The following is a 15599-nucleotide window of genomic DNA, read 5'->3' on the forward strand; positions in this document are numbered from 1 at the left end:
ATCAAGAAACTAATAAAATTAATAAATTCAGCATTGGCTTTGGCGAGTAAGTACATGGTGGCTAGTGACGTAGCTTATTATGTGCTACAATGTTAAATTTCCTATAATCTCTTGTCTTAAATCCAGTTCAAATTATATAGATATATAACAAAATCAAATACCATATTTGGTTCCAATCTAATTTAACTCTTTAATTACGAATAACAAATCACCTTTTTGAAAACACAAGAGTGACTATCTCTATTTGGAACATATTTCACAATTACAAATTGCATGATCATATTGATAATTATATACCAAACTGATGATGATCAAACAGTAAAGTAAAAAAGTTTGAGTAACATCTCTTTTTAATCGAACCAAGCATAAAGATAAGCAGAAATGTGCGTGGTCAGAACACCAGTGATAGTTGTCAAACACCCAGCACCAAGAGGGAAAAGCAAAATGTTTTCAGTTGTGTCACGTGATCTAAATTTGTTCCGTTTTGTGTTGAAGCGTACGCCTATGCGTTTGACATGCGATCACTACGTATCTTACACAAGTGGTTATACAAATTATAATTAATATGTGTGATGTGAAATATTTGGTATTTTTTGCTGGTTGCATTAGTTTGCATGCCTATGTAAAATGTTATACGCGCTTCATAGGATATAAATACATGTCACAGCAGATTCTAGCGGCATAGCAATTAATAAACCTCACAATCTAACAACAGAAAAATATCTTCATACCATTCACTTATCATTCTGGTACAAAACTAGCCAATCACAGATTTTTCCGTGTCAAAATATTATATGGTACGTATAGTGGTGAATTAAATGATTTATGGTGATATCATAAGATAAGGTGAGTATAGGTCAAGGTAGGTTGCCATGATACATTTGATATGGGTTAAATATGGTAGGTGTAAAGTTATAATATAAATATGCACAGTTATGGGTATGAGGATAGGCGGGGCATTACTACCATCCCACACCAGAGACAATCATATAATGTTGACACGTCAAAGCGGTACTCTTCGATAAAGCATTTAATAAGAAACAGCATAATGAGTATTTGCCTTTCTAAATTACGTAACGTTCACCAAAGGACAAAAACCTCTTTGAAGTACCATATCACTAATGATATTGTGAATTTCCTTCATTAATACAAATTGCTCGGCTCTTTCTGCATTTCAAGCAATTAATGAAAGTAATTCATATGATCCGCTTAATAATTAAGCCTGCGTTTAAAAGCTATTTACTCCAAGAGCTCTTTTGTTTGAATTTAAAAAAATGTTTTGAATTATTTGCGGGTTAGCAAGAGCTAAATATATGCGGAAACCGTGGAGAGGGCTCTGATGAGGATTGATGTGAAGTACATGGTTACCCCTTGTCGTTTAAATCTGTTTCTTACACAAGGTATATCTGCAAACATATCTAATGCTCGTGGCTTAAAGATTTTCTGTAAAAGCAAATGATATTTTCCATTTAAAGAATTGTCATGACAAAAAGCGGTTTACCGAAGAAGTCTATTGGCGATGCCTGCTTTTGAAGCCTTTAAGCTGGGTTTAGAATGTTTTTATATGGCTGAATGTCGAAAGCTTTTTTGTTTTTTTTCTTTTTAAGTTGGCATGGTGGCTCCTTTACAGTTTATACTACTAGTGTTTTAAGCTTTACTGATAGCTATAACGGGATTATTAACAAATTGTCATATTGCCGACATGACAAAGAAAACTTAATTGGTGTGTTCTTGTACCAAATAATACAACTAGATTGACAATCTGCACAAACATAAGACATGCTAATCTCAATGGAATGCCACCTAGTGCACTAGTTTACTACAACTGAACGGTAATCAAGCTATGTTCAAACTGATTCAACTCATGTTAATGGCTACTTGTTCTGTGGCCCAGCACACACCACTCTACTCAGGCAGAAAACGGACGGGAAATAGGCGCCATATACATACCTTAAACACTGGTCGACAGAGAAAGTTTTCTCTCACGGGCAACAGTCTAAATAAAATACAGATAGCGATATAAGCTTAAATCTTAAATTAGGATAGCATTTTTTTGGTTTTGTAGATTTTTTTTTTTATAATAATTTTCTTTAAACAAGATTTACATATTGCTTATATAATGGTGTTATCGTTACAAACTAAATTTCCATATAGCTCTTAAATTATATATGACGCTATCACTACAAACTATATTGACATATTGCTCATACATGACGCTGTCATAATAAACTGCTAGGATCGCAATTTTGACAACGGTCATGTGTTGTAAAGCATCATTACCCGATTTGAAATCGGACCTATCATATATTTCTTATAACGCTAACAACGATAGTAAACATTAACAACGCTAACTCTGGCGTCCCTTATGGTTCCCACATGCTACGATATACATAGTTTTAAGTCTTGTGAATTTCAAATTTTAATCAAATCATGATCATACATCCTGACATATATCTTTTACTTTGCAGTACGGCTACTATTTATTTTATAGAATTATCAATTTTACTGTTTACGTATTCATTTTGCTGAAACCGGGCTACTTACTTTGCCATCTCACTAAGTTGGAGTTTCCCGTCTTTGTTGCGGTCAAAAAGCTGGAGCTGTAGTATAGAATTAACAATCCTTTTGTCAACAATATATGTGAAGGTAATTAAACGAACATTTGTCTTAATTACGAGTTTGTGTAATTGTGGCACTATGTGGAACATTTTAATTGGGAAGAGGGGGATGCTGTTGACAGCAGGCCATTATGACCTATTCAAATTTCATCAAATGCAAGATGGAATGTAGTGATCGAGTATACACAAATAAACAAGACCAGTAGAAGAACAAATACATGTGTCTTTAGCTTTTTCCCATTCAATCCATTATAACGGTTGTACTTGGAATAACGATCTGGGTATGTAACCAACCTATTGTTCTGTGTTACCTGTATCACAGATACTTATACATGTTCCAGTCTACCCAGTTGTACATGAGGACATTGTTGGGCAGTGCTAGAATTGTTGAATGCTTGCTGTGAGCGACGAAATGGCAGCACTGACTGAATGCTCCCCAGGGATTTGAGAAAGGTATTGGCTGGTTGCGAAGGCTCTATAACCACGGATAATAATGTGTCAACCACTTTGAGACGACCTACGAACTAGGTTGTGGTAAAGCGGTATATAAACACCTCGAATTATTATTATCATTATTATTATGTTCAGTCTCTTTAACATGATAGCCCCCACCTTTAGTTATTACTTAGCTTCATTGAGTGATATTCGAAAAAGAGGACACCTGTAAATATTAAGAAAGCTTTTCCATGGCAGCAGATTGCATTTCATTGTTCTGTGGACCGCCAATACGTACCACTGTCCCGGTGTATATCGTGAGCTGTTCCTCGGTTATGGTGTACTCTCGCTTCTTCTGCTTCAACAAGTGTCGCAGAAAGTTCTGTAAAGAAATAAGTGTACATCTCCTTAGACCGGTACAAAATATACAAACGTTATATATACATAATGTCTGATAGCAATAAATGTTCTTAATTCAGTCCCTCTGATACTGTATGCACTAGTAAAGTACAGAAAATTGACCCGGAAACTTGTACACATCTACTTATCTCGTTTACTACAAAAATGAACAGTTTGCGTAGTTTGCACATTATTGAATGCATGATATCGTATACTTATCAACTTCCCTTTTTGTCTTTAGATAAAATCGTTTAAAATAATACAATGCATTTGGTGCTGTGTTAAATCACCGTGCATCTATCTTTACAGTAAACAAAACAATAAATTAATGTGATGTCTACACTTACACGAATAGAGGTCTCTTAAATCTGCTATCTTTTGATTTTTTATCATTTTATAAAATGCAAGCTTCATATTTAAGTCAAATTTGAGTGATTTGGAATTTAGAAGCAAAGAATGTTTTCTTGATATTTAGGAAATAATTGCCAAATCGGATGATAAGAATTGGGATAATAGTCGCAGATACAATTATTCCTGTGTTCTTGATGATACACACCGGATTTTATGTTTCACATAAAGAGGATTTATCACTGCTATAAACATTTTTATTAATCCCGGATTTATTGTCCGTAGTTCCGCGCCTCACCTTTAGTTCGTCAGCCTCAATAAATCCACTGTGATCTGAATCGAACTCTCGCCATACCTATAAAAAATATTATAGGCTCACTTAATACATAATAGGTTATTTATGCAACGATCAGCTCATTCACACCCAGTAACAATGTGTGCTATAAACAATAAAGTGATAAAAAAACTAATTTAGTCATAAAATTCGAAAAGAAACTGCGAACAATCTCGTGAATTAATTGCTATTTTATCGTTTATCATTCTTAGCCAAGCAACAATTTAGACGGCAGCACATGAGATAGAGGATCAGTTGATGATCAGCACAATTTTGGATAATTTGATACAATGTTAATTAACGTGCACATGCTTTTTCCTTCGTTTTCGAATATGTCCCCCTGTTTTGGGAGCAGACATTTTAAGGAAGTGCGTGACTTACTAAGGTTGATACAGCAACTGTTTAGATATCTCGGGTATTCAACGATACAAGTAAGACAAAACAAAATGTCCACATTGTCAAAAGATACTTAAAAATAAATGAAAAATAAATAAATACGTAAAATAGTGTGACATCTCTAAATTCCCCCAACTAAACCAGGTGCTCCTAAATACTAAGCGTTTCCTGCATCCTTTCATAACTGATTAATATAAACTCGGCACAGCTTCGTATGATTTACACAGTTACACCATAAAGGTTTCGAAACATTAACTACATAGTCATACGGAGATACAATTCTGTTTTTTGTCGGTATAATGGGAACTGGGTGCCTACGGCATGGCATTTTAGTAAGGTGGCGTTATGGAATCGGCATCAGATCTGCGCTATCGCTATGAGACAAATACACCATCATACCGTTATAGCACACAAGCACACATACATTAAACACATTGAAGAACGACCTTAAATGATCTTAGTCGTTAAAGGAAGTTCAACAATATAAAACCAAAACCAAATATTATTTGTTTAAACTATATCAATCAGATTATATATTGTAGTTCACAGGTTCAATATATGAATAGATTCATTTACTAAACGAATATAGCAAGATGGAATATAGTGTTGCTGATAAACCACTCACGTAAATCACTTAAACGGACAAATATTGTAATTTACAACTTACACGGAGTTCCATATGCACAGTATATTAATTATGTATATATATATATGTATTTGCACCAGTTACCTGATATGCACCTGTCATATTAATGCAAAATAATACATGTTCGGTTAGGATGCCACGTGATTTTATTAGCCAATGAAACATTTGGCGTTCTGCTTCTCTATCGCTTAAATGATTATGATGCTTTGGATCGCTGATCTAAACATAACTGTTTTTGACGATGTACGTGCATACAATATGTACACAAATCATTATCAAAGTATTTTTGGTTCTGTGGTCTGAGAAGTAAAACTTTTTATTTGAAATGCTCTGGCACAGAAACACACTACCTAAATACCATGAAGTGTGATATGTTGGCAGTTGATATGCACGTTACAAGTAAAACATCGGTTTTGTATATGTATCATGTAGAGTTTTGATATAAAGGTTTTATATCCATCTCTGTGTGTTTCTGTATCCCATCGTCACCGATCTCCCGCTAGCAAGACGATATTGGTATATTAAAAGGGCACTCTACACTATCCATAGGACTCGGGGCCTTGTGAGGTGAGTTCGTTTTACAATACCAGTGACATTACGGCAGGCAATTTGATAATGTATGATTATTTCATTGCTACCCCAGAAAATAAATAACTCTCCCGTTACATTGTTTTGCTTGGTCACATATCCACAGTTGAAGGTCACTGATACCATGTATATGGAGTATTGAATCGCCTTACATACATGTTGACAGCGAAACCCCCTCGAGTAATTAAGCTTATAAGTTTATTGATGTGTATATAGAGACAGGGTACCCGGTCATTATCGATGAATCCCGGTATAGACATGCGCTATTTCTTGTTTGTAATGGAATTGTCAATATCAAAATGGCCGAGGTGATAGCATCAGAACTAATTACATATATGATACATATTTTGCTAACGTATACAAATATTTGCTGTTGTGCATTTGAAATGTTCCATTATGCATTTCAAAATTACCTTGCACTGTTCAAACAGGACGATATAAGGACGCTTTCCCCTCTCCCGCACCCAAATCACGGACACTAACAAAGCGTGTGTATACCACGATCACACTGATGGTACAGACCCACGTGTGATACAGTGGACTAAAGCGTCGTATTAAGTAATACATATTGAACTATTTAAAATGTATGCGTCGTTTTCGAGACATTTTTGCTCTCTGCATTCGACTGTGTTTTAGATAACATGTCACGTGGGGACCTGTATGCTTCCAGTAAACTACAATAATTATCGACTGTTTTCTGACGTAATTCTTACTCTTCGACGTCGTTGGCTTGTCACTGTTTTACCTCTCCATCAGGTGAATACACGTTCAAGCCCCCTCAATGTAACATGTGAAAGCCAAATCAAGCGATTTCTGTTCCGGAAACTAGTATCTATGAAACGACACGTATCAACACGTTGGTTGGTAGATACTGTTCTTTGACGTAAGTTATAATTAATTTCAATACAATGCAACATTAAACTCTTTCCAAATAAATTATCAGTTGTAAGCGAAAGATACAATATGAGTACCAATTGCATACATTTGCACTGCAACCCACTATATGAACATTAACAGCAGAAATGCATTTCATTTAAGGATTTAATTTGCTGTGGTCGATTTCATGGGGTGATGAATTGAGTTGGTCTTGAAACAAATTTAATGAACTGCGTTAATGTTGAATTTGACCAACTCAATTCATCACCCCATGAAATCGACCAAAGTAATATTTAATCCTTATATTTCAATCAACGTGTTTTTTTCCCTTCAATAATTGGGACTTTTGAAGTCCATTCTGATATTTTTTTACAGGTTCTGGAGCTTGTGCAAGTCTACGTATTGACGTAATGTAAAAAAAATATAGTCCGTCATTGAAGGACCATCATACAACATGATGGTGTACGTTGATAGTTTAATACAGCCAAATTATGTAGAAACAAAACACAAAACCACATTTTAAATGTCATGTTTAATTTTTGATGATAAATTCATAAGATATCAAATTTTCTGATATGTCATCGGGGAAAAATAATGTCTAGACGCGGTGCGCAGGCTCAGCTGCGAGTCTAAGGCAGCCATCTTTTTACTGGGTCGAAGTGGAGAGCCGCTAAATTTCGAGGTTCTATATCTTCTGGAATGTGAAGCTGCAGTAATTGAATGTCGAATTAGACAGGACACCAGCCGTGGCTTGAAAGGACGAAACATTTTATATGACATTTGGCTGTTCGACTGTATTTCATATAAGACGGGGCAACATGGATCTACAACAGGGGTTCGTTACAAATGTCTGAAATACACATGCTATACTGATATGAGTCACACCACACATACAAATACATTTATACACATATGCTATACTGATAAAGGTCACAGCATACATATGTGTGCTGTGGCCCATATCAGTTATAGCACGATATGTCATTATGTGTATTCCAGACATTTGTAACGAACCCCTGTGGATCAATTTGCATCGGGGGTTGATACCGACACAAGGCAGAATGGGTAGCTGGAGGGAGAATTTCTAGGGCTGCACATGACTTGTCACTACCGCTTGCAACCGTGAGCTGATAATATTTTGATGATTGATCGTTTTTGGTTGGTTGATCAATTTCTTGTGTTGCTTCAATAAAAATGTGAAATCTCATCAAGTTGTATCTTTGTTTAAACATGTCATTTCACAAAATCTTACGCACAAGCAATGTCAATCTGGTCAATTCATCGCCAAATGAAACAGGTTACATTTGGTAGTTGAATTGAGTACAACTTGAGTAAGAATTGAAATATTTAAGGTTTAAAATGCATCTTTTTAACATTTATAAGGGTATGCAACACAGTTCCGTTCAAACATAATCCATGATGTGCGTTAGCGCATCTTGGAGAATATGTTTGAACGGAACTGTGTAGCATACCCTCATAAATGTAAAAAAGATGCATTTCAAACCTTATATTAACGTTCTATTGCATCCACTTTTATTATTTGAAATTTAGAAAAAAGTGTCTTCTTTTCACGTTAAAAAGCAAAACACCGTCATGAAAACAACATTAATTGAACAGCCTTTTTCGTGGGAAAGATGATGCGTTGTCAACGATGACGAAAAAACAGTTGAGCAATAAACAAATAGTTCCACTTTGTATATTTTTTAATGATTTAATTTATATTACCAGCATGTTTTACAAGCATTGATTATCTTAAAAATTGATAGTAGATTTGAATTTAAAACAAAAATACCTTGTCAAATATTTTAATTGTAAAAAGTCAGAAATTTATTCCGTGTTTGCGGAGATAGCTGACCGTTAAAAACGGTTGTGCATCGGCTACGCTTCCAACGAGATGTGGAGTTTCCTAAGTTTCCTAAGAAACCAGATAACGATTTAAAGCATGTTGTTGTCTGAATGTTATGTGTCGATCGACTGTGTCAACAGGATTAGCTCATCGTTTGAGCATTTGGCATGTGTTACTGTCGATGAGGGGACTGGTCGACGAGCCGGGACGATTTCACCTGCTTTGCCACTTACAACTGACGCTAGTGTAAGGGACAGTGAATTATTCTGTTCTGTTGAAAATGACCTGTTATAGGATCTAATAGCGGACACGCTTCGGTGGCCCGACATAAATATGATGTGCCTTGATTCAAAATCATGGTCATTCCATATTCTAGGCCAATCTAAGGACACGTCCGCGACGTGACAGAGGTCATGCAACGGTTCATGTAGTACTGTTAATATCACTACACACTTGCTTTTATTGAATCGTGCAAACATTTTCAGTTGGTACAGAGGCACTGCAAATTTGAGTAAGAAATCAGAAACTCTCGTGAAGTAACACGTGGTTTACTTATGACGTCATAGATTAACGTTGATCAATGAGAGTCTTGTCGCTTCGCTTAGGATAACATGGCGAATGCCCCTGCGTCAAACGCTCACATGACTACGGTTAATTATTGGCGCCAATTTTATTTGAATAGGGCTGTTCCGCCATTGTCGTTTAAAGGATAACGAATATACAAAGTCGCATACAGTGACTTCACGTTTTGTCTACTTTGTTACACCGGAAATGACATACTTCCTGTATATATTTGATATCGCCGCGAACGAGCAAGTATGCTTAACAAACCATATTCCAGTCGTCACTTTATGAATAAATAACAGTTCACGTTCACGTACGACTTGGCTCTTCTTTTGTGTGCTGTTGATGAGATTATAAACACTAAGAATGTAGAGAGCTTACATAAATATAAACTACAAACTAATTTGTAGATTTGTGTTTTTAAAAATGCATATGCAAAAACACATGTATATATAGTTACCTTGCTCACATATATTGTTTACAAAAAAATCGCCAATATCATCAAATTAGGATCACTCATCCTGCACCTGTTGTTGACCACTACAATCTAAAACAAATTAGCATAACTCTTCTATTTATATTGACGGCATAACGGGGAAATAGAACAACACGAAAAAATTATCCCGTAAATAACCCTCTTTTGTTATACCTTAAGTATGATAAAGCTTTGCAGTAGTGATGAATATGGACCGGAACAGTGTAATCGAGTGCAGAACAATACGAAATGGACGTATAGAGAAGAAAAATATTTCCAAAAAATCCATTTGAACATAGATAATTTTCTCTCTCAAAAATTTGAAATGATAAGTAGAGTCGCAATCTACTTGAACTTGATCGCTATGTTTTGGATTTCAAAACACCGGTTGACAGGGAATATGGCGATAATGGAATTAAATATATACTTGCGTTCGTGACGTGTCACACGAAAACACTCGGATGAAAATAACCATACCACCGGAGGATATATTCATATTAAATCACGTCGCCATATCGCCCTCTGATAATTGGTATTCTTCGCATTAAGAACCCGGATGTTGTGATGACAAGAATAAAATTTAATTAACCTTGAATTTGTTAAGCTAACTAAACAGTTCGATTGAACTGTTCTTTTATTGCATGTTTTGTAATATAATTCTAAAACATTTAATATTTATAATTGTAACTCAAATTTTGGGACTAAAAATAACGATATTAAGACAATAAACAACCAATTACTTGTGAAATGAAGCAGGGTTTTAAAATTGGAATTAGCTGTTTACTAACGAAACCCCTTACTATTGCGCCATGTGTTCATCACGACATCCCATTATGTTACCGATCGCATTTTTACCGTCAAATATTTATCTCCTATCGTTATAGATCTGCGGCCGAAAAACTGTTTCCAATGAAAACAACTAGGATTGCTTTACAAATTGCATCATTACAATTTAGCTCATATTTCATAAACTGGGAGTGTTGATGATATTTGCGTCCAAATTGCAATGATCCCATGTGTAAACAAATCAGTTTGCATTAATGTGAGGAAATTAAAAAAAATCGTCAAAATATATCATGTGCAGGGTTTAAATGTAGTTCGTGATTGTAAGCATTGATCTGTCACGATCCTCGTCAAGACGCCTTTAGGATATGTTTGGTACTGACAGATACGTAAGGAGATGGCTGAGTATCAGAGAGTGAAAATGATCAAGTTTCTATCTGTTTTGTGCACATGTGTGTCAATATATAGATATTTATTTATTAAAACATTTTTCACAAAGTATTAAAAATCGGCAAAAATATATGTTCCAAAGAATGAATGGAGGTAAAATATAAAATATACGTAAGGAACGAGTTCGTGAAGCCATATAACGAAGAAGATCGAAGAAGATGTAATAAATATACAGCACTTAGACAGCTTCATATTCTGAGTTTGCCGTATCAACTATCTACTGATCTTTTACTCTTTGGTGATGACTCATTAACCCATCAAGAAAACACTAAATTTTTCTAGCCGTCCAAAATTGTATACTCAAAACTAAAAGATTTCAAATTAACGAATAGTCCCTTTACAATTTCATTTTGACATATATATATGTATGTTGTGTTGCATTCGTTTTACTACTATGTTTTAAAATGTATTTGGATTTATATACTTATTCAGTGATTTTGCCATTGCATTTCTTTATACCATATTATGCCATGATTATGATAGTTTGATAAAGTGATGTGTTACCTTGAAAGAGTAGGACGTGCCAGGGAAAGTGTTTTATGGACTTATATTTGATAAGTGGGATGGCTTGTATGTGAACTGCAACGTTTTTAATAATCATGGCGGTGCTTTGTGACATACTAATTTTGTCAATAGTTGATTTAGTGGTAATTTATGCTATGTAACTTGTAGATACATTTGAACCTTTATCGAGTGTCCATTTACAACATTGCTGAAATTTTCATCTCCTATTGCATAGTTATATTTTACAGAATCGTGTTCTAGATACTCATTGCAATATAGCAATATGATATTACATATATATATGTACCATCTGATGATCATATGTATGCTATTCATCCCTGGTTTCCACTGCATACCAATCCATTAACCCTATTCCCGTATTTGTTCTGTTGTACATATTACTTCATTCCTGTAGCTAGTGTTGAAAAGTTGATTATCAAGCGGGTAACAGGTTTACACAAGTGTATTGACACTTGTTTTTGTTTCCTTTACTGTTCTATAAAACATGTACTTCGATGTATTATCAAAAAAAATTGAATAAAACAAAGTTTAAACCAAGAAGATTTCCCGAACATAACTAGACTGGATACAGTCTGTTAAATAAAATATAAGATCAAATTTGATATTATCTTCGTTTATATAAAAATAATGTTATTTTGTGTTTTTATAAAAAGAAGGGTATGTTGGGTTGAAATAAAAAGAGGTTATGATGTGTTTATATATTTTATAACAATAGGCTAAGACTAAGGCTATTGAATATGTAGCAATATGGTTTACAAAACATGTGGTCAGTATTCTCAAGCCTAGCCAGCAGTCTGAGAAAATAAAACGCTAAGGATCGTTCACGAGAAAAAGAATAAATATGAGATTTTAATCGTGCGTGATATAAAACAGGAAGACAGGGGAGATATCAGTGTGACGCAGGGAGATTACCACCTTACCTTCATAAACTCCACACTTGAGTCAAGTGGATGGTCTCTTCGGAATAACAACAGGAAGTTTTCTTCTGTTGGCAGGATTTGTGCAAGCTAAAATATATCAAAATAGATACATATTACATTTAGTACTTAGACTAATGCTAAATAAGCCTCTACAAATTTTGAAGAAAAAAATATTTTGAAGATTAAAAAGAACATTTTTTTTTTATTGATTACTTACCTCGGCAATATCGATTTTGCCATCTCGATTTTCGTCGAAGGCATTCAGAATTAGCTCTTTTGCTTCTTTAAGCGCAGATTCTGAAACGACCTGAAGAGAAAATCAGAAAAAATGAGGTGGAAATTCATTGCAGTATAATTTAAACAATGCTTATTTGTGTTTATCAGAGTTTACCATTCTCACAACAGTTAAGATTCTACAAAGGCGGGTGTCTAGTGGACACTGTAGAATATATTTATACTAGTATAATATACAAATATGCTAGAATATATTTATACTAGTATAATATACTAATATACTAGAATATATTTATACTTGTATAATATACTAATATACTAGAATATATTTAGATTACGTAGGAGAGAAAGAGAGGGTACAGGTGCTAAGTACTGTAGTGGTGGAAGCAGATCACTTTGGTTTTGTCAATGTCCCTTAAGTAGAAGACACTGGAAATAGTTCAGGCTCTGTAAGGGCCTACACATTAGTCGCCGCTTCTATAACCGGGCGTGGGGTACAGCAGGTAAACTCCTTCGCCGAGCCTACATATGTTCATGTAATCTATATCTTTAGAAAACTGCGGATTTGAGTTAAACTGTTTATTGGTATCTGAGAATTTTCGTTACTAATAATTTACTTTCCGTGTATCGTCTGCAAAGTGCAGAACTAATGACAATAATCGGCAGTAACATGTTTTCTGTATGTTTAATCAGCTTGACATGGGGTGGTAAGATGATTTACGTGTTGACACTGCGTCTATTTTAATGTCCCTACTTCAATCACACACGCGTGATCTATTAGATATCACACCGATTACTGGCAGATTGTACTCTAACGATAGCTCCTGTAAGCATTTGAGATGGGAACGGGATTGTAGCTATGACAACAATTGTAATATATCTAGTCATATGTGTTACTCATTATTATGTTTACTAGTAAATCTTGATTTGCAATACCCTCATCACTTTTACGATGCTTCGCTGACGAAGAAGTTGTGGAGCGATATCACGGCACAATCAGTAATGGATTTTTAGCCGCATAACGTCACATTGTGACTTCAGAACGCGCTGTTGCCCTAGGGGAAACATATTGCTCTTTTCACAGTAAAACCATGGATTTCCGGCTCAGGTTTGGAGAGAAAGTAATTAAGAACAGAGGTATAAAACGAGTGAGAAAGAATCTCGTTTAACTTAGATTGTCAACTCAGGACATGTTTTTGCTAGCGTGTGAATGATCAATTACCTACGAAACTCATACTGTGTTGTGTCGAAATATCCGCGAACAAAGGCAGCGTCTTACAACCATCTCTATAACGGCAAAACACTGTGTTAACTGTCCTAACGAGTAAAGTAACAAGTCGAAATATCCGCGAACAAAGGCAACGTCTTACAACCATCTATATGACGGCAAAACACTGTGTTAACTGTCCTAACGTGTAAAGTAACGAGTCGAAATATCCGCGAACAAAGGCAGCGTCTTACAACCATCTCTATAACGGCAAAACACTGTGTTAACTGTCCTAACGTGTAAAGTAACAAGTCGAAATATCCGCGAACAAAGGCAGCGTCTTACAACCATCTCTATAACGGCAAAACACTGTGTTAACTGTCCTAACGTGTAAAGTAACAAGTCGAAATATCCGCGAACAAAGGCAGCGTCTTACAACCATCTCTATAACGGCAAAACACTGTGTTAACTGTCCTAACGTGTAAAGTAACAAGTCGAAATATCCGCGAACAAAGGCAGCGTCTTACAACCATCTCTATAACGGCAAAACACTGTGTTAACTGTCCTAACGTGTAAAGTAACAAGTCGAAATATCCGCGAACAAAGGCAGCGTCTTACAACCATCTCTATAACGGCAAAACACTGTGTTAACTGTCCTAACGTGTAAAGTAACAAGTCGAAATATCCGCGAACAAAGGCAGCGTCTTACAACCATCTCTATAACGGCAAAACACTGTGTTAACTGTCCTAACGTGTAAAGTAACAAGTCGAAATATCCGCGAACAAAGGCAGCGTCTTACAACCATCTCTATAACGGCAAAACACTGTGTTAACTGTCCTAACGTGTAAAGTAACAAGTCGAAATATCCGCGAACAAAGGCAGCGTCTTACAACCATCTCTATAACGGCAAAACACTGTGTTAACTGTCCTAACGTGTAAAGTAACAAGTCGAAATATCCGCGAACAAAGGCAGCGTCTTACAACCATCTCTATAACGGCAAAACACTGTGTTAACTGTCCTAACGTGTAAAGTAACAAGTCGAAATATCCGCGAACAAAGGCAGCGTCTTACAACCATCTCTATAACGGCAAAACACTGTGTTAACTGTCCTAACGTGTAAAGTAACAAGTCGAAATATCCGCGAACAAAGGCAGCGTCTTACAACCATCTCTATAACGGCAAAACACTGTGTTAACTGTCCTAACGTGTAAAGTAACAAGTCGAAATATCCGCGAACAAAGGCAGCGTCTTACAACCATCTCTATAACGGCAAAACACTGTGTTAACTGTCCTAACGTGTAAAGTAACAAGTCGAAATATCCGCGAACAAAGGCAGCGTCTTACAACCATCTCTATAACGGCAAAACACTGTGTTAACTGTCCTAACGTGTAAAGTAACAAGTCGAAATATCCGCGAACAAAGGCAGCGTCTTACAACCATCTCTATAACGGCAAAACACTGTGTTAACTGTCCTAACGTGTAAAGTAACAAGTCGAAATATCCGCGAACAAAGGCAGCGTCTTACAACCATCTCTATAACGGCAAAACACTGTGTTAACTGTCCTAACGTGTAAAGTAACAAGTCGAAATATCCGCGAACAAAGGCAGCGTCTTACAACCATCTCTATAACGGCAAAACACTGTGTTAACTGTCCTAACGTGTAAAGTAACAAGTCGAAATATCCGCGAACAAAGGCAGCGTCTTACAACCATCTCTATAACGGCAAAACACTGTGTTAACTGTCCTAACGTGTAAAGTAACAAGTCGAAATATCCGCGAACAAAGGCAGCGTCTTACAACCATCTCTATAACGGCAAAACACTGTGTTAACTGTCCTAACGTGTAAAGTAACAAGTCGAAATATCCGCGAACAAAGGCAGCGTCTTACAACCATCTCTATAACGGCAAAACACTGTGTTAACTGTCCTAACGTGTAAAGTAACAAGTCGAA

The 15599-nt window shown here is 35.8% G+C and overlaps 1 protein-coding gene across 8 annotated transcripts in view; it reads right to left on the reverse strand.

Annotated features, from left to right (window-relative positions):
• LOC110453618 (calbindin-32-like) overlaps positions 1-15599 on the reverse strand; it is a 74201-nt gene that overhangs the window by 16893 nt on the left and 41709 nt on the right. For 4 of the 8 annotated variants that reach the window (XM_021502643.1, XM_021502642.1, XM_021502641.1 and 1 more), the window contains exons 3-8: positions 12421-12510; positions 12204-12290; positions 4099-4155; positions 3352-3435; positions 2545-2600; positions 1951-1996 (exon numbers count right to left, since the gene is read on the reverse strand). In XM_021502643.1, the coding sequence (XP_021358318.1) occupies positions 1951-1996; positions 2545-2600; positions 3352-3435; positions 4099-4155; positions 12204-12290; positions 12421-12510 (420 nt within the window). Of the gene's footprint in view, positions 1-1368; positions 1444-1950; positions 1997-2544; positions 2601-3351; positions 3436-4098; positions 4156-12203; positions 12291-12420; positions 12511-15599 lie in introns of all 8 variants that reach the window. The other 4 variants (XM_021502639.1, XM_021502637.1, XM_021502638.1 and 1 more) reach the window with 2 other exon arrangements.

The sequence above is a fragment of the Mizuhopecten yessoensis genome, unplaced genomic scaffold (genome assembly GCF_002113885.1).
Source record: "Mizuhopecten yessoensis strain PY_sf001 unplaced genomic scaffold, ASM211388v2 scaffold7473, whole genome shotgun sequence".
Lineage (NCBI taxonomy): Eukaryota > Metazoa > Mollusca > Bivalvia > Pectinida > Pectinidae > Mizuhopecten > Mizuhopecten yessoensis.